This window comes from Scleropages formosus, chromosome 25, assembly GCF_900964775.1.
Source record: "Scleropages formosus chromosome 25, fSclFor1.1, whole genome shotgun sequence".
NCBI lineage: Eukaryota > Metazoa > Chordata > Actinopteri > Osteoglossiformes > Osteoglossidae > Scleropages > Scleropages formosus.
The window spans coordinates 8,723,271-8,743,184 of record NC_041830.1 but is presented as its reverse complement, the minus strand read 5'-3'; the positions used below and the strand labels follow the sequence as shown (position 1 = coordinate 8,743,184).

Genomic DNA, 19,914 nt, shown 5'->3' with positions numbered 1-19,914 from the left:
TGTTAATGTTTCTTAGTAACCATGGAAAATAACAACTATGGCAACAATGTTACCGACCACCTGACCGTGTAGTTCCTAAGAAGTTATTACCAACCCCTGATGTTCGAACCTTTGGCTTTCCTCAAACCTTCAGATGTGGCCAGTAGAATACCATCTGCCTCATGTAATTCACAGGAGAATAAGAGAAGCAGGGCCAAGTGGATGGATGGTTGGAGGGACGGAGGGATGGATGGATGGACGGACGGACGGACAGATGGGTGGAGGGATGGACAGACGGACGGACGGACGGATGGATGGATGGATGGAGGGACGGAGGGATGGATGGACGGACGGACAGATGGGTGGAGGGATGGACGGATGGACGGACGGGTGGAGGGATGGACGGATGGACAGACAGATGGATGGATGGACGGGTGGACGGATGGACAGACGAACGGACGGACGGATGGATGGATGGGTGGATGGATGGATGGACGGACAGACGGACGGACGGATGGGTGGAGGGATGGACGGACGGACGGACAGATGGGTGGAGGGATGGACAGACGGACGGACGGACGGATGGATGGATGGACGGACGGACGGACAGATGGGTGGAGGGATGGACGGATGGACGGACGGGTGGAGGGATGGACGGATGGACAGACGGATGGATGGATGGATGGATGGGTGGAGGGATGGACAGACGGACGGACGGATGGATGGGTGGATGGATGGATGGACGGACAGACAGGCGGACGGACGGACGGATGGACGAACGGACAGACGGACGGATGGGTGGAGGGATGGATGGATGGCTGGAGGGACGGAGGGATGAATGGATAGACGGACGGACGGACAGATGGGTGGAGGGATGGACAGACGGATGGACAGATGGACGAACGGATGGATGGATGGATGGACGGACGGACGGACAGATGGGTGGAGGGATGGACAGACGGATGGACGGATGGATGGATGGAGGGACGGAGGGATGGATGGATGGAGGGACGGAGGGATGGACGGACGGGTGGAGGGAAGGACGGATGGATGGGTGGAGGGACGGATGGACAGATGGATGGGTGGAGGGATGGACGGACGGACGGACGGATGGATGGACACTTTATTAATCTCCAAAGAGAAATTGCAGTAGGTTGCATCAACACACAATATACAATATGCATACATACATATATACATATATGCATACACCCAGTGACAAAACGTGAAGAAATAAGAAAATAAACATCAGACATATGACCACACAAATGTAAAACCATGTGTAACAGAACTGGAAATGAAATTGTGTTTGCTCTGCGCTGGGTGTCAGTTATCACTACGCATCATCATTTTTTGGAGAAATTCAAATCGTCTTAAATGCTGTGCTGGAGAAGCTGGATTATACCTTTTCACATTGTACGGTTGAGTCGGTTTTCGCTCTAAAGCTTATACAGCTCTAAGAAATTCACACCATAATATCTCATTGACTGTGCTATATAAAATAAATATATAGCTGTCTCGCTCTGTTTCTCTCTATATATATACACACACATACATATGTACTGTACGTACAACAGCACTACTGTAACACTGGAGGGAATAGAATTAACAACACAAAGCAGAGGTGCAGAGGTGAATCGGTCAATATGTCAAAGTACAGTCTTCTCCTGCCTTATTACAGGCAATTGGTGTCTAAAAAAATCTTTGGAAGACGAACTGTTATAAATCAATGGTGTAATTACCATTACCTTCAATGGTAAAGAAAGTTTTTTGTTCCTGAGCCCCAAAACTGACATCAGTTTATAATAAAACATATCCAAATCAGTCACCTGAATAGTTAGTATTCTTTATCATAATGCAGTATAGCAAGGTAGTTTCCTTACGTTAATGACTCTATAACAATGTACGACTATGTATGTGCACTCATCCAGCTCTTTTGTACCACTGCATTCCATACACTTAAACACTCAGAAACAGAACACACCCAATTTGTATGTATTAATTAATGAAAAGGATAAAAAAAAAAAAAAACTGAAAAGTAAAAATAAATCAATGAAAACAATGAAAATCAAGTGACGCTCAGTGCAGAGGCTGACATAGTTTGGACAGCCCAATTTCTTGGACTTTCATTCATTCATTCATTATCTCTAACCGCTTGTCTAATGCAGGGTCGCGGTGGTTCAGAGCCTATCCTGGAAACAGGGTGCGAAGCAATGTGCACCCTGGACGAGGCGCCGCTCCATCACAGGGCAATCACACACACTCATTCACTCACACATTCGCACACCATGGGAAATTTACAGCTACCAGTTCACTTGAAACACATGTCTTTGGGGCTGTGGGAGGAAACCAGAGCACCTGAAGAAAGTACACGAACGTGGAGTGAACATGCAAGTTTGCGGCATAGCAGTGAACCGTGGAGAGAAAACGATATAAATTTGCTAGTTAGAAAGTTGTATTGTTTTAGACCCAAACAAAGAGCCTCAGATTTAGAGTAAAGTGCAGATGTTAAGAGTGTAAGAGAGGAAGCTCTTCAGTGGCTTGAGGCCCTGAGAAAGGGAACGGGCGCCCTCTGCAGGCCACTCATGGCAACAACACGCACATTATGCAGCTCTCACAGCGCTGTACTGTACGAGTGACAGCAAATCTCCAAAAGCACCACACAAGTCCTAAAGAGCAGAAGAATCTGCGACTATTTTTTCTCTTGAAAAAAAGTGAAATTCAGTCGAGAAATTTGTCAGTTTGTTGCAGGCTGATGAACGGATAACGTATTACTTGTGTCAGCTTTACATGGTGTATTAGAACAACGGAGTTATGGCGCCACCTGGTGGCCGCTTCTCGTGTAAAAGTTATTCAAGCGATATTCATACTTCACCTGACAGCAGAAATTTATTGATTTGAAATGTATTGACTGGAAACACAACAATCAGCAAAAAAGCCCATTTAACACATAAAATTGGAAAGTCAGAGGAAAATTTAGGAAACTCTTCAAGGTACATGACACTAATGTACCTGGTACTAATATTAATTTTGGGCATCCACACACAATATTACCTTAATATTACCTGCCTCACACAGATCAGCTATTAGCAGATAACTTTTACCTCATTTTAAGTGGTGTAAATCATCTAAGCAGTGCAGCAGTCCATTCAAGATAAGGTCTGCATTGTGTCATTGCCATTCATTATGGGCTAAACAATGAATATTTTGCCCTTTAAACATTTCTGACACTCCATCAGGTCTGTGTGTGTGTGTGTGTGTATGTCAAAAAGCTCTTACACAGGCTGGAGAAGTCTTGTGAGAAATGTATTTTTAAATGTGGTTTACATTGCTTGGCCACTGTGCTATGGTATTTATTAGTTGCGCTAATTGGTGTGGTTAATGACAAAAATGGAAGATATTAAAGCTGGAATCTTTATATGTAACTGATGAAACTTTAAAAAAAAAATCATTATTCTATTCATTAGTATTCTGAGAACTATTTTTCTGTTTTGCTGAAAAGCAGAATGGGCCATGTACATTTACATTCATTTACATTTATTTATCAGACACTTTCTCCAAAGCAACTTCCAATGAACTTTAGTGTTATGAGCCCACACACCTTATTCACCGTGGTGACTTACACTGCTAGATACACTACTTACAATGGGTCACTCATCCATACATCAGCGGAACACACACACACACACACACACACACACACACACACACACACACACACACACACACACACTCTGTGTGAACCTGAAGAGCATGTCTTTGGAGTGTGGGAGGAAACCAGAGCACCCGAAGGCTTACACTGCTAGATACACTACTTACAATGGGTCCCTCATCCATACATCAGCGGAACACACACTCTCCCTCTCTCGCTCTCTCTGTCACTTACACACCATGGGTGAACCTGAACAGCATGTCGTTGGAGTGTGAGAGGAAACCAGAGCACCCGAAGACTTACAATGCTAGATACACTACTTACAATGGGTCACTCATCCATACATTAGTGGAACACATACACACACACACACACACAGGAATGTGTAGTAAATAATTTACCCACTTCTTAAATTGTTTTAATATGTGACACACAATGTTAATGTTTTAATATATGGCAGACAAATTTTAATATATGTTTTAATATACAGTATGCAACACACAAATAATGTTAATGTATGTTTTAACATGCGACAGTCTGATAATGCTAATGTTTTGATCACATACAAATGTTAACATATGCATTAATATATGTAGCAGTGTTTAATATATGCGACACACAATATTAATGCGTTTTAATTTGTGACACTAATAATGTTAATATCTGCTTTAATACATGACACACTAATGATGGAAATAAACATTTTAATATATGTGACACAATGTAAATATTTAATATATGTCATACTAATAGTGTTAATGCACCTTAACAGATGCCACACAAATATTGCTATGTTTTAGTATAGGCGACACAAACGTATTGAAACAATTACCATTTTAATCATGTGCCACACAGGACTCCAGGTTCACTAAAACCAGCGTTATGCAGGAAGAAGCTGGAGATGAATGAAATCTGAGAAACCGAACATGGGAAATCGTGCACTCCGGTCTACGCTGGCGCCGCTGTCCACACAACCACCGACCGCCTTTGCAGGGAAAAGAACGAACGGACACACTTGTTAAATAACAAGATAAATAATTTTATTTTAATGTCTTTTCATATATAAAATTATGTGTCCATGATTAATATCAAGGCAATGGAGAAAATCCTTTATTTCCCAGCTGTGAAATCAAGGCTCCGGGACGGACGTGATTTTACCCGATGGTAACGGTAACAACAGTAGGCTGGAGTGGGGTGGCGATTCCTCCCTAATGTACTTTACTGTTCCCATCCCAAGCCCAACCCCAATTTTATTGGCTGGAGGACAAAGGTAATATCAGGCCCGCGGAGACTGACGACAGAACCAGCCCTGCAAAAAATAAAATACAATAGAAACTCATTGCCAAACCAGATTACAATTACCCTCCTTCTCATTATTATTAATATTATTATTATTATTACTGGACATTTTCTTCTTCCTAAAATAGACGCACATCCCCAACAACCATAAAAACAAAAAAGAAGAACAATGAATAAACAAACCCTTCTAACCTACAAAATGAGTTCCCTAAATGCCATGTGCTTGGAAGGAAAAAAAATAAAATTGTTTTGCTCAATTCGTTCACCGTTGGTACGTTAAATTTAAGTAAGTCGTTTTTAAAAAATTAAATATACTGTATAGGTTATTAATTACAGTAACAAGGTTCCATGCAATCCTTTGTTTTTTTTTTTTTTTTTCTTTTTCCTGTACACAGTTGAACAGTTCAGTAGTAAATAAGAAGGCTGTACAAATCCACGCATCAGGCACATATCGAGCCTACAGCACTGGGCCTTATTGCGTAGCGCCACCGTATCAGCGACAGCACAGCTCGGCACGTGATGGAATCCCGAATTCGGGCCCCAAAGCGACACCCAGTCGAACTCCCGCATGGAAACTGCGCGCACCGCATTCGGGAGGCTGCGCCGAGCCGCTCCCCGGGACCGACACCGCGTGGGATTTGGGTCAAATCCCGCCGGAGGCCCCGGAGCCCCGAGACGGGGTGCTGACCGGGCGCCTCGACACCCCCACCCCGCTAACGCAGTGGCACAGGTTGCAAGCGAAAGAGCCCGACTACAGGCGAGCAAAACGAGAAGTTCAACAGCAAAGAAACCTCCGGGGTTCGTTCAAATGTGCGCGTGTATATATGTGTGCGTATCTATATATCACACATATACATACACACACACACACATATGTATGTACATAAATTTTCATATTTATTTATTAAAACAATACCCACATTAGTTTTAAAGCAAAGCACTGAATGCAGGAGGCCAGAAGGACTGAGTTAGGGTTTCGGACAGCCTTCGGAAACGGTCGTCCTGAAAACGTATGAGGGATCCTGGGGGTCAGAGGTGGCAGCTGTGCTGAGGCGTGGGGGGGGGGGGGGGAGGGGAGGAGGGCTAATTTAAAAAATTTAAAAGAAAAAAAAAGGAAAAAAAAAAAACAAAAAAAAAAGGATTTGATCATTTCACAATCTGAAGCTAAATAAGGCATTGCATGGAGTACATTCTGGAAGGTGGGGGGGTGGGGGGTGCGGTCGAAGGCTGGGGGAGGAGTTGGTGGTGGTGTAAAACCAGAGGTTTGTCGTTGTGAGATGCGCACGGTTGCGGTGGAGGGGAGGGGAGGGGAGGGGAGGGCAGGGCGGGCAGGTAGACGCCGGCGATTCTGTGCGCTTGTGTTTCAACTTGGACTCCAGGGGTGGGGAGAGTGTGGTCAAAGTAAAGCAAACACCCCCCGCAGATGAGCCTCCATCGCTAAAGGGTGCGCACCCCCAGCCCCCACTCCCACCCCCCGCCGCAGCACAAACAAACATTCTCCCGGCACGGCAACGCTCCCGCCGTGCGCCGCTGAACCGTCATAGTGTCGTCCTAGCGGGTGCGCGCTGGAAGGCAGAAGCTTCCGGGCCGCTTCACCGAAGACCCGGGGCACCACGACTGCTGGAGCAAGCTGACAAAATAAATAAATAAATTATTTAAAATAAAAAGTACAAAAAAAAAAAAAAAAAAAAAAAATAGAGTTGGTTTGAGATCTGAAAGGTTTTCCTGCTCCCCTCCGGCCGTCCACACCAAACGTTGAAGATGAGCCGCCGTCCCGATGAGGTGACCTCGGAATCCGCGCGAAGCGACCGCGTCGATTTCGCGCCACCCTTCGAAGGGCCCTGGAGGCCCCTGCGTGTCACATTTACGGTTTTGGTGTTTCGAGTCTCAGTACTGAATCATGGCGCCGAAATAAAGCCGGACCAAGCGAAGGGGGTAAAGCGGTACGGCAGAGATCGGGTGCGGTGAGCGACGCCAGAACTGCGTCCTCATCTAAGGGGACGGGATTGGGGGGGGGGGGTCTGGTCTCAAACTGCAGATTTTTTTTTTTTTTTTTTTTAAATTCCTAAAAGGATGTGCATGTTGTGGGGGGGGGGGGAGCTCAAGCAAAAACCAGCTGCGCAGAGCAAGTTTGGGGAGGGGGGGGGAATGCTAAGAGCCTCAACCGGAGCGTGAAAAAAAAGTGGTGACCGACATAAAGCCGTTAAGGGGCGGGGGGGTGGAGGGGGATTCAATTAAATTACAGGGATGGAGGGGGGCGGGGCTGAGGGAAGAAAGAGGAACTGAAGGACAGAGACGTTCGAGGACGGCCCGGGTGGGGCGACGTGCGCGGCATCCCCCTCCATCGGCAGAGGCGTTCTGGAAGATGCATCCCAGCAGGCGTGGGGCCCGGGTCCTTTTCCCACCGCTCCGCTCCAAGGTCCAACAGGACAGAGGTGTCGGATGGCGGTCGCATCTCGACCCCCTGGATTTCGGCGGCTCCGCTGGCGGCCCAACCCCTCCCCCCCACCCCCGGGCCTCACCCAGAGTCGCCAGCCTTCACCAAACATCCGCAGGACCCACCGACCCCACACCTGCCCTCGCACCTCCTAACCCCAGTGCAGTCGCTGCACTGCCACGTATCATGAGAGGAGGGGAAAGAGCATCAAGAAGGCATCCACTTCTTCTTTCTCACCCTCACACACACACACACACACACACACACACACACACACACACTCACACTCACACTCACACTCACACTCACACTCACACTCACACTCACACTCACACACTCACACACTCAAGCCCTATTCATCGTCTAGTGGTGGCTGAACATACAAGATGTCCTCATGTGCTTGGGGGGGGGGGGGGGGGGGCTGTTCTTTGTTGGGGGTAATGAGGCAGGGGGATGGGGGGGGGGCTCAAAATTTCAGCTGCCTTCTGTCCCTGTACTTCTTTTCCTCTTCTCCTGTGGGGCAGAAAAGGGGGACACGGTCAGCGGACGTCTCCATGGCAACCAACGACGCAAATCTAAAACGCGGAAGATCCCGCGTTTCTGCAGAACTTTCATCGACAGGTGCGCGGTCACGTGGTCAAAGAGCGGTCATCTGGTGAAGCTTCTAATCATTTTGCCGTGTGACAAGTGACAGCAGCGCAATGAGGTAGCAGTAGCGCGATAAGTCCGTTCGCTCGCTCATTCATTCGCTCATTCATTCACTCGTTCCTGGCGATGATGAACAAGCACTTACAATTTGGAGGACACCAGTTCATTGCAGTGGGACTTTTTTTTTTTTTTTTAATCTTTAAACTGTATTTAAACTAAAACTCATTTAAAATCTCCGAAAAAAAAGTAATTTGATTTCCACACCCTCTTGTTCAATCTCGACTGCTGACTGATTTGTCACATAAACCACGTCTAATATTAATCGGCTTCAGGCCACTTTCTTTATTATCTACAAAAAAAAAAAAAAAAAAAAAAAAAAAAAATCAATGGAAGCTCAATAACACAGACTTGCCTCCATTAATTTACACGGCAGGTTTCGGACATACAGTAGCTCGCAACATTAAAGCTGAAACAAAGCGCCAGACGCAGTGCTGCTTGAAAGCACAGTACGTAAACCCCACGTGTCCCTCAGTTTTACCACGAAACGGTTATTGAACGAGAATCAGTGCTTCTCATGGGACATAACAGGTGTGTAATGACCAGTTCCGTATGTTACTTTAGAGGACATCGTGTGTGTGGTAGAAACACGGTACCAGTGCAGGTGCACAAATACATGAACCTCAAGCTGTATTTTATTAAACCAAGCAGGTCAGCAGAATCAGGTGTCTAAATCATAATCATTATTCAATCACAAATATTATTATAATACTATTGTAACGCATATTTTTCAGTATCATTTTAAGATTTAGATTCTCTACGTTTATTTTCACATTTTACACATCTGACCACCACTACAGGGCCCGCATCACGTTCCAGCAGCGCTGTACGATGCCATTTCAAACAGTTTAACAGGTGCACAGTCCCCCCCCCCACCTGATCGGGACAGATGTTTGTACGGAATCTGGACGGGGCTGCATGCTTTCAAGTGGTAAATAAGTACCATCAGTAATACGGAAAACCCACAGCTGGCGCATGGTTTCCTTTTATTTAAGTAATGATCCAGCCAGACCGTTTGGTGACGGCATGGGGGGGGGGGGGGGGGGAGCTCGTTACACTTGATTTATGTTTAAACTCAAATCACACTGCAGTGACACTTAATTAAACTGCTGTACCTGCACCTAATTCTAAGGCCCTCGCAGTATACTTTATATTGGGACTAACCGAACGTTTCTGCCGCTTCCCTCGTCTCATTTCGATTCGTCATACCAGTATATGTACGTTTGTACAGATGCTCCTCGACTAACGATGGGGTTACGTTCCGATAATATCTTTTCGCTCACGATGGCTCTAAGACGAAAAAGAGTACGGTACCGCACCTACCGAACCTCATAGCACGGCCTAGCCCACCTTGAACGTGTTCACAACATTTACCATAGCCTACAGCTGGGCAAATTTATGTAAAACAAAGCCTATTTTATAATAATAATAATAATAATAATAATAACTAAAAATTTTTAATCATAAAATATAGAGCCAGCCAAAGCATCCATCAGCTGTTGGGCGATAACCGACGACGAGGGTCACGCCAACACCACCATGCGGCGGATTGTGAAACTACAGTACCAAGCGACTACGTACAGGTATTTTCGTTAGAAATAGGTTTTCCTGTAATCTTGTTTAGAAAATAAAATGCAAAGTATGTATGACGGTTGTATGACAGGTTGTTTACGCTCGTTGACGTGATCGCTATAGAGACTGCCAACGTGGTTGAGTGGATGCTGCGGCTCGCTGCCATCGCCCAGCATCGGGGGAGAGCATCGTACCGCATGTCCCAAGTGCGGGAACGGATCGAAATTCAAAATTCGAAGTACGGATTCTACCGAATGCGCATCGTGCCATCGTAACTTCGAAAAATCGCAAGTCGAACCATCGTAAGCAGAGGAGCATCTGTATTTGCTGTATTTGTAACACACCTCTATTTGTGTGTGTGAAGAACGATTCCTGTGTGGTGTGGCACTAGGCCCATTCATGTTGTACCTTGTAACTTGTACAGTGAAATGGGTGGCACGGTGTGTGAGTGACAGACAGAGAGTGAGTGTGTGTGTGTGTGTGTGTGTGTTCCACTGATGTATGAATGAGTGACCCAGTGTAGGTAGTGTATCTAGCAGTGTAAGTCTTTGGGTGCTCTGGTTTCCTCCCACACTCCAAAGACATGCTGTTCAGGTTCACCCATAGTGTGTGAGTGACAGAGTGTGTGGATGAGTGACCCAGTGTAAGTAGTGTATCTAGCAGTGTAAGTCACCGCGGTGAATAAGGTGTATGGGTTGATAACGCTACACAGAGTTCATTGGAAGTCACTTTGGAGAAAAGCATCTGCTAAATAAATAAATGTAAATGAAACATAAGGATCAATATTATAAGACACCCATGGAAAAGCTATAGCATTGAGCAGCGAGGGGTGGTTACTGATTCGTCCCTTATTCTGCACTGCTGAGCATTTCCGGTTGCCCGTGGAAACGAGGCAAACGTTAACCTCCCAGCTCCAATTTGTGCCGAAAACACCCGGTTGTTTCAGCTTCGCAAAAAAGTGTGCAATGTACCGTGTTCCAGCCACAGCAACTATGCAGTTCTGTCCATGCAGTAAACAGCGAAAATGCGATGATCAAAACCTGCAATGTGCGACAGACACCGAGCGAAAGTGCGCGACAGCGAGTTGGCATGGATGCGCTCGCGTGCCGTTGTTGCCGACGGAGGAAGACGAGGGGAGGATAGACATGTACCTCAACACAGCAGGCAAGAGGAGAAAGTTAGGCTGCAGAGGGAAGGGACAAACACAGAACATGATGACTTTGAACGTCACTCAATGCGCAAACACGTCGAACTCGGAGAACGAAATAGAATCGTCCCCGAGAGACGCCCGTCGGGGGGTCACGAGAACTGGACTTGACCAGCAGTGCCGTTTAACCGCACATTACCCTACTTCTCATTACGAGGTATTTATTGGTATTCACGAGGGCCAAGTCGAGTGTTCGTGCGCCTCTCAACGGCTGGACGGTTCGAGACCAGCGCCATCGTGGGGCCTCCTTCTGAGTTAAAGCTTGTCTAGTTCTCGCCCTCCATCGGCCCTTGTGCCACCGTCCCCCGTCATAGTGTCAGCGACCGTGTCCCCGTTTGGACTCTCCACACCACGTCAACCTCTGCACTTAGTGTCGCTGCATTTTCATTCTTTCCATTCATTTCTCGCCTCTTCACTCTTCTGTTTTCTTTACATTAAAGGTTGAACGAGTCCAGAAGCATTGGCTGTGATAGGGATGTATGTTTTGTGAGAATCTGGTAGGTGAAGAGTACATAATAGCAGGTAAAGAGCTGAATGAGTGCGGGCGAACGCTTATACAGCATCATAGCGTTATGATGGTAAACTGCCTTACGTTGCGTTAATATTGCATCAGGAATGATATCAATTTCAATACGATCTGCCTGGGAATGCATAAAAATCTTTAGACTTGAAGCCAATGGTGATCACAATTTCCAACTTTATAAAGGGTTCTTGAGGGATGCATCACCTTCGTAAAGGGGGGGAAGAGTGTGTAACATACATGTATCGGAGGTTTCGGTGCCCTCATATTTACTTTCAAAAAGCCCTATGCCGTTGATGTCAAGAGTCATTTGTCTGAGGGCAAAACGCAAGGTGGTGAACTCGATTTCATCGAGCCCTCGACCCCGGCAGCGAACCGTACCTTCGAGGTGGTGGCGTGAAATGTACTTGAGAGCCTCGTCCAGGAGGATAACTGGGAAGGAGATCTTGAGGACGACGATCCACTGGGACCAGCGCAGAGGAGTCACCTGAAATATCAGCTGTGGAGGACAGAGGAAGGATGTTGGACAGGTTGGATGTCCAGTGTGACGACGTCTACGTTCCACAGCGCAGCCAAGTGTGGAAGGAAGCAGACCGGTCCAGCACAGACTGCCTGGTGAACGAGATGACCAAACTCCTAGGATCCAAGGCCACCAATCTTAAGAGTCCACGTCACTATCCGTGTTCGACGGTAGAAGTCCAGCGCAAGAAAAATTACGCCCAGGAGCTACCGTCGATCGACAATCACATTCACTCCAATTCTGTGGCTATTTTGGGTTTGAATCCAGTTCAATCTGTATGGAATTTGTATGTTCTGCTGGGGTTTTTGTCTAAGGTGCTCTGGTTTCCTCCCACCATCTCAAGAGATCTGTTTCAGGTGAACAGCTGACTCTCTACTGCCCATAGTGCGTGTGTTCATCTACCATATAAATGGGTGAATGACTACAGGAAGTTTGGTGTGTAGTGTAGTGTAGTGACTCACCATGTCACCTTGGATACAAGTGTAAGCTAAATACTAGCTAAAGGTCATTACAGGTAGATTGGTTACTTCATTGATCCCAGAAGGAAACTGCACAACCATTTTATAACATCTTTCCACTTTGGCAAAAAGCATCTGTGAGATGAATAAATGTAGATGCAATGTTGTAACAAAGGCATTTCTTACAAGGAGCCCCACAGTTATTAAGTTTCACCGAGACAGCTGGTAGCACAGTGGTTCGAGCTACTGCCTTTAGACCCAATGGTTGCAGGTTCGATCCCCACCTCTGGCTGTAGTACCCTTGAGCAAGGTACCTACCCTAAATTTCTCCAGTAAAATAACCAAGCTGTACAAATGGGTAAATGATTGTAGGTAGACTACCATTGTAAGTCGCTTTGGAAAAAAGCATCAGCTAAATGAATGTATTGCTCTTTTGATTAGTCATACTTTATCTTTGTGCAAGTTCCTTCCGTTTTTTTTAAACATAATTTCACTGTATTCAGCAAAAAAAGAAAAAAAAACCCCAAGATGGACGGCAGGCCAGGCGGTAAACGGAGAGGCGAGCACACGGTAAACTCCTCACCGGCAGGGGTTCCACATAGAGGATGAGGAAATGCAGTGAGAGGGAGAGGATGATTGCTCCCAGCAGCCAGATATTGACCCAAGGGGGCATCCGCAGCAGCGACTGGTTCTCCGACAGGCTGGGGGGGGGGGCACAAACATGACCTGCTTAGTGGATTATATGAGGACACATGGCCTTCTGCCATAGAGCAAGGAGGGCACACAAAGTGGACAGCACTGGACTACTCTTCCTATCTACAGCACCAGTCAAAAGTTTGAGTACACTCTTCCCTCCCAACGCTTTGTTAACAAGTTTTACCAGGAGATGAGCCACCCAGAGGCAACTGAACAAGGTACAAAAATAGATTTCCCCTTCAAGCAGTATCCCCATCAGCTGTGAAGCACATACTGTATATACACTGAAGGAAGGGCTCTTCTCCGGGAGCTCGATTCAGCACCATCATGCAATTTCCCTTTAATCTGCAAACCTGAACGCACAGCCCGGTGCGCATCGACAGCACTCGGCGACACGTTCACAAACCCGAACACAAAAGAAATGACACACCGACGTTGGATCACGTAAGAAGCTTATGTCTGATTACACAAGGAAAAAAAACTGTGTAAAGTAACTCTTTAGAACAAATGATCGTTTTTGAAAAGCTGCACGTTGCACAGGAAATACGCGTTTTATCTATTGATTCCGTGGGCCGTTCTGAATTTGGTAAAGTCGCCCATCGGCTCGTCACCGATCTCACACTAACCTGTTGAGTGCGTTGAACATCTCTATAGTAACCAGCACAGAGAGCGCCATGGTGGTCGGGTAGCGCGACTCGAATATCTCGCATTTGATGCCAGAGAACATGGGGTTTTGGTCAGTGCACTGCATGAAGTGTCTCTGCGGGGACAAGACCAAAAAAGGGAGAAAAAAAAATCAGTTTATATCTGAACTGATTCATTTGCATAAAACTTTCAATAATACAAATATTTTATTATATACTTAAGGATGTGTCGTAGATGGTGCACCATCCTCTACCATGGTATGTCTGTTGTGTTCTTATTTTTCCCATATTATGCTGTGTTTTGTTAAGATATTTCATTGACTAACAAGATTACCATTGTACGAAAAAGTTTTTTTTTTTTTTTTTTTTTTATTTAAAAAAAACAAAAATCCACAATTGCGATGCATTAGAACAACCAGCCGATTGCAAGGACAGACGTGCGCCCGTTAATCCGCTCGCACGACGATGCGCGATAGCAACTGTCAACGGTCTATGATGCACTTTGTTTTTTTACCAGCTGGTAGAAGGTAACTTGAGGTCCTTCCTCATCAAACAGGTACCACCAGGTGGCTGCTCCAACGGTGCCCAAGCCCACATACCCTGCAGAAGCAGCAAGAAATAGGCTGAAGTACGTCTGCCGTGAGGTTTCGCCGCCCTTCTTGGCACTGCCTCTCATCAAGACGGCCACCCTTCTGACCCCTCACACGCGTTCATCTTAAGTTTGGCTGCACCGCTTCCCGGAGCAACGGGCTCGCTCTCAGCTTACCTCCGATGGCCAGGTATCTGAAAAAGAGCCACCCGGAGATGAGGGGCTCCTTGGGGTTGCGCGGAGGCTTGTTCATGATGTCCAGGTCAGGGGGATTGAAACCCAGGGCGGTGGCTGGAAGGCCATCCGTCACCAGGTTCACCCAGAGCAGCTGCACGGGGATGAGGGCCTCGGGCAGCCCGAGGATGGCTGTCAGAAAGATGCTGCGGAAGCGTCACACAGAGGAACGCAGCCTGTTAAACGTGCCGCTTTCGCAATTTTACTCAAGAGCCGACCTGTAAGGGTCCGGCTGTATATCTTCTCGCCGTCCGCAACGGATACTGACGAATATCTACACATATTGCCACAGGAGTTGAAATTTCAAGATAAAGAAATCATTTCAAGGCTGCTGTCTGCGTTTTCAGCGACGGAAGCAACGCCGGCACCAGGACAAGAACAGAATTCACGTTAGGCAAATTTTGTCCTTCAAAGCTGGGTGGAAGGTCAGCGCTTCTTTCGCCTGGAGCGGAGAAGCCATCAGCCCGCGCTGCTCGTGCTCACCAGACAACCTCACCCACGTTGGAGGAGATGAGGTAGCGGATGAACTGCTTCATGTTGTTGTAGATGGCCCGGCCCTCCTCCACGGCCGCCACGATGGTGGAGAAGTTGTCATCCGACAGCACCATCTCGGAGGCGGACTTGGCGACGGCGGTGCCTGAGCCCATGGCGATTCCAATCTCAGCCTTCTTCAGGGCGGGGGCATCGTTCACACCATCCCCCGTCTGGAAGATCAACATCATGCATTTGACCTCCAAAATGCATTCTGTGCTTTTGAACCCTCTTCGCAGAGAAAAATATGGGCAGCAGAACCGTGTGTGTGTCTGTATTTTTTAAATATTATATATACACACACACATACACACACACACATACACACATACATATATATGTATATATATATGTACACACCCCCCTTGGGAAAATACAGCTCAGTTTAAGAGAAATTGACACGCTGGGTTGTGAAGGGGTTGGTAAACTCTTTATAATCTGGATTCCTGCGTGAATTACTCCTAAAAACAGTGTGATGTGACCTTCACTATAATAACAGTCTGTACATTATCACAGCTTTGTTGATCATGTTGCTCAAAACATTCAGGGTCCAGGATGGGGGGAGGGAAAAAAAAGTATGCAAACCTCTACAATAAAGAGTAACTGGAATCAGGTTTTGCAGTCAATGAGGTGACATTCATGTGTGGGTTGGAGGCGGCCTGCCCTAAAAAAATAACCCCACAGCTGTGGTTATTTGCTCTGCTCAAGTACAGCACAGCCTGATCAAATTGAATTTCGGAAGACCTCTGAAGATGATTCGCCGAAGCTCACAATGACGGAAGAGGCGCATGTGAAAGCACGTCTAAAGTCCCGGGCCGCCTTCTCCAGCCCGCAGGCAGGAGGTTGCTACCGTCCCCAAGAGTGGGCATCCCACAAAGATCGCTGGAAGGGCACATCATAATCCTCAGGGAGGTGACAAAGGACCCTTGAGTAACAGCCATGGGTCTGCAGAGATCCCTTGCCCTCAATACCGTGCGTCCACCGGTCGTGAACAGAAGTGTGGGGTTCACGGGAGCTTCTTTGGAGCCGCAAACCGTACTCGCGTTGAGGAGCGCGTCATTTCACCGAAGCTCTGGAGCCGAGGCGCGCGTCGAAACGCCAAGCCAGGCACCAAAGCTCGCTATTTAACGTGCGCGGGCATGCGCCTGCTGGAGAAAGTTTGGGATTGCGCAACGTTGCGTTGTTCTGAAAGGTTTTGAGAAGTTCATTTAAAAGGCTCCACATCTACCGGTATCGGTGTACTACATTTGCCTTTATTCATCTAGCTTAATTCATTCAGCCGGCACTTTTCTCCAAAGTGACTTACAGCGTTCAGCTACTTACAATTATTTACCCATTTATACAGCTGGGTAATTTTACTGGAGCAATTTAGAGTAGGTACCTTGCTCAAGGGTACTACAGCTGGAGGTGGGACTCAAACCTGTGACCTTTCGGGTCCAAAGGCAGCAGCTCGAACCACCACGCTACTATTCTCCTTCAGTGTGTCCAGTTTGAGGCTACCCTCCAACCCCCAACCCCCACTCACACCACAGGCTGTCTCCATACGCACCATGGCTGTGATCTCGTCGAAGGACTGCAAGTAGCCCACAATCTTGGACTTGTGGGCGGGCTCCACGCGGGCGAAGCAGCGGGCACGCTTGACCGCCTCCCGCTGCGCCTCCGGGGACAGGTCGTCGAACTCGCGGCCAGTGTACGCCTTCCCGTCCACGTCCTCATCCTCGCTGAAGATACCGATGCGGCGGCAGATGGCCACGGCGGTGCCCTTGTTGTCACCCGTGATCATGATGACCCGGATGCCCGCCTCGCCGCACAGCTTGATGGAACCAATCACCTCCTTTCTGGGGGGGTCCAGCATGCCCACGCAGCCCACAAAGGTCAGGCTGGTCTGAGGGGGTTGAGGCAGCAAAGGGAGCGGCGCATAAAAATAACTCGCATCAAACACACTCAGGTCGATCTACCATCTTCAGTAGAGGATTTTATTTATTTATTAATTTAAATCATTGGATTAGTTTAAAATGTATGTTTGTTTTATTCTGACCGCAGCTCTCTGACCTCATAATTTGCGAACTGAGCCGTGTCCTCCAGCTTCATGTCTTCCTTGCGGGGTGGGGAGTCGCGCGTGGCCAGCGCCAGGCAGCGCAGCGTGTCTCTGCCCGTGCCCCACTCCTTGATCTTGCTCATGAGCTGCTCCCGAAGGGATGGGGTCAGAGCCACCTTGCTGGCGCCCACCCGCAGGTACTGGCAGCGCTCCATCACACTCTCAGGGGCGCCCTGCATGGGACACAGAGCCAGAGTGAGGAGGCGAAGTAGAGGGTGGCGCGACTGTTACACAGGGCTGAAAATTTGTTTCGGGAAAAAAATCTATTTGATTCGTTGCAGGTATGTATTTTTCTGATGCTTTTCTCAAAAGTGACTTGCAGTGATTTATCCATTGACACAACTGGGGTCATTTCTGGATGTGGGCTTTGAACCCGGGTCTGTGGAGTGCACGGTGGCAGCTCTAATCGCTGCGCCACCTGCTGCCCCCAGTTTCGGCTGTACATGCAATCAGATCACACACTAATAGAGTCAGTACCCCTTCTATACACACCTGTCAGCTGCCACTTCTACTGTATGTGGCAAAGTTGCAGCAGAAGCCACAAATCATAAAGGCGTGAAAACACAGAGTTTGATTTTCAAACGTAAATGACCTGCGAGGGAAACGAATGCCGACACGCAATGGCTGCAAGTCTCAGCAGAGATGAAGGAGACGGTGATGTGATGCAATGTGACAGCAAGGACGGGGGGGGGGGGGCGGGGGCGGGCGTTCCCCCAGCTCCGGCTCGTACCTTGACGAACATCTTGCTTACGGAGGCATCCTTGGCTGTGGTGCAATACACGGACATGGACTTGCGGTCGCGGGAGAACTCCAGGGTGAACTCCTTCTTCATCAGTTTCTTGATGACCTGGATGAGCATGGGAGAGGGAGAGGGGGAGACCATCAGTGGGCGTGGCTAGGCCGTGCGACGCGGTCGAGCGTTTCCGGGTAGGTTTGCGGACACCTGTCGTGTCCAGGTGGCTGGCGCGCTCAGAGTCGGAGCGCTAATCTCCCCGACGGCCGCCTGTCTGGATGAAAGGGGGCGGCGGCCAGTCAGGTGTCACACGAGCCCCCCCCGCCCGTCTGTTCCTCCTCAACCGTGCAGGACGGTCCGCTGAGCGCTTTCAATTAATTACGTCGCCACCAGTTCACTGCGCTGCCTGTGTACGCACTTGCTGCCCCCCATTGGAAATTTTTATGTAAATTAAACTAACTATAGAGACTGCGGTACGTGACAAAATGAGCACGCTGAACATATAACAGCATTAAGGAGAGCAAAAGTAACGCCGTTCCCGAAAAGTCCCCCCGGACACCGCGCAACTTGAGCACTTCAAGTTCCAGAGCTGCGGTTTCCCAATTCTGGATTTCACCGAAAAGGGAAAACCGAACGAGGGCTGAGGCCCGTGGCCGGGATTCTTGAGCCTCACGTCAACACGTCTCGTCACGTGTGCGTAAGATTTCGATTTACATTTATTTAGTAGCTGATGCTTTCCTCCAAAGTGACTATTACAATATCAGGCTATAAAAGTGTGTGTGTGTGTGTGTGTGCGCGCGCGCGCGCCCTCCACTGCAAATGGGTCATGAAAGAGCAAAAAAAAAAAAAAAAAAAAAGCAAGAGAAAAATGTATATATTTCTTATTAATGATTTTGTGGCTCCTTCTCAAAGGCAATTCACATTGATAATCAACTGTACACTGATTTACCCATTCATGCAGCGGAGTTATCTTTACTGGAGCAATTCAGAGTAAGTACCTCGCTCAAGCGTACGACAGCAGGAGGTGGGATTTGAACCCGGGTCCGTCGAGCGCAAGGCGGCAGCTCTAACCACTGCGCCACCTGCTGGCTCTCCCTGCACATCCGTATGGCTTCTCTTCACCATTCAGATTGCAGCCGACTACCGCGCACGTCTGTCGGCCGCCTACGATGACGCTTGCGGCCACGTTGCCGTTCTGCCACTAGGTGTCTCTACCAGAACAGCTGCAACCGCCACCTCGAGCGGCACGTGCCGCAAGGTCCTCCCGGCGAGCACCGCTGCCTCCCCTCATCGAGAAACCGGGCACGTCTGGCGCTAACCGCTGATGCAAGGCGGCACAAAAGGCCCTTGACAGATGTCCCGATAAGACGGGCGCGACCGCATTAAGCCCAACGTCTCGCCACCTCGTCACCGGTCGGAAAGTCTCCGGGGTCTCCGAGGAAGAAGTCGAATGCCATCCGAGGCCCGCGCGGCGAACGATTTCGCAGCTCAGCGTTTCGCGGAGAGAACCTCCCTTTCCAGTGCCGAGAGCCAGACGCACACCGCACTGTTTGGATAATACCTCCATAAACTTGTACTTGTCTAAATATTATATTTCGCTCCCAAGGGCCCGTGTCCCCCCAGGGCTTTTAGTGATAATTAGCCGGATAAGGATTCCCATTTTCTTCCAGAAGGTTCTGTGGGAAACCGAGACCCATCCATCAGTTCATTCCATTTCAAGAACTGCTTGTCCTGAGCAGGGTCACGGTGATCCGGAGCCTATCCCAGAAGCACTGGGCGCAAGGCTGTGGGGGATTACACCCTGGACAGGTCGCCAGTCCATCGCAGGGTAGCCACACACGTGCCCGCGCGCGCGCGCACACACACACACACACACACACACACACACACACACACACACACACACACACACACACACCAGGCAATTTAGTGTCACCAATGCACCTGAACTGCACATCTCTGGACTGTGGGAGGAAACCAGAGCACACACAGACACAGGGAGAACAGGCAAACTCCACACAGACTGAGCAGGGATCGAAC

General features: G+C 48.2%; 1 protein-coding gene across 3 annotated transcripts in view; it reads right to left on the bottom strand.

The window, feature by feature from the left end:
- Positions 1–7,783: 7,783 nt before the first annotated feature.
- The window catches only part of atp2a3 (ATPase sarcoplasmic/endoplasmic reticulum Ca2+ transporting 3), a 68,684-nt gene continuing 56,553 nt past the window's right edge, over positions 7,784–19,914 (bottom strand). For 2 of the 3 annotated variants that reach the window (XM_029249018.1, XM_029249019.1), the window contains exons 13-22: positions 17,872–17,988; positions 17,096–17,314; positions 16,593–16,928; positions 14,996–15,216; positions 14,456–14,658; positions 14,204–14,289; positions 13,672–13,805; positions 12,933–13,050; positions 11,753–11,870; positions 7,784–7,880 (exon numbers count right to left, since the gene is read on the bottom strand). In XM_029249018.1, the coding sequence (XP_029104851.1) occupies positions 7,834–7,880; positions 11,753–11,870; positions 12,933–13,050; positions 13,672–13,805; positions 14,204–14,289; positions 14,456–14,658; positions 14,996–15,216; positions 16,593–16,928; positions 17,096–17,314; positions 17,872–17,988 (1,599 nt within the window). In that variant the 3' untranslated portion in view covers positions 7,784–7,833. Of the gene's footprint in view, positions 7,881–10,392; positions 10,828–11,752; positions 11,871–12,932; positions 13,051–13,671; positions 13,806–14,203; positions 14,290–14,455; positions 14,659–14,995; positions 15,217–16,592; positions 16,929–17,095; positions 17,315–17,871; positions 17,989–19,914 lie in introns of those variants that run through there. The other variant, XM_029249020.1, reaches the window with a different exon arrangement.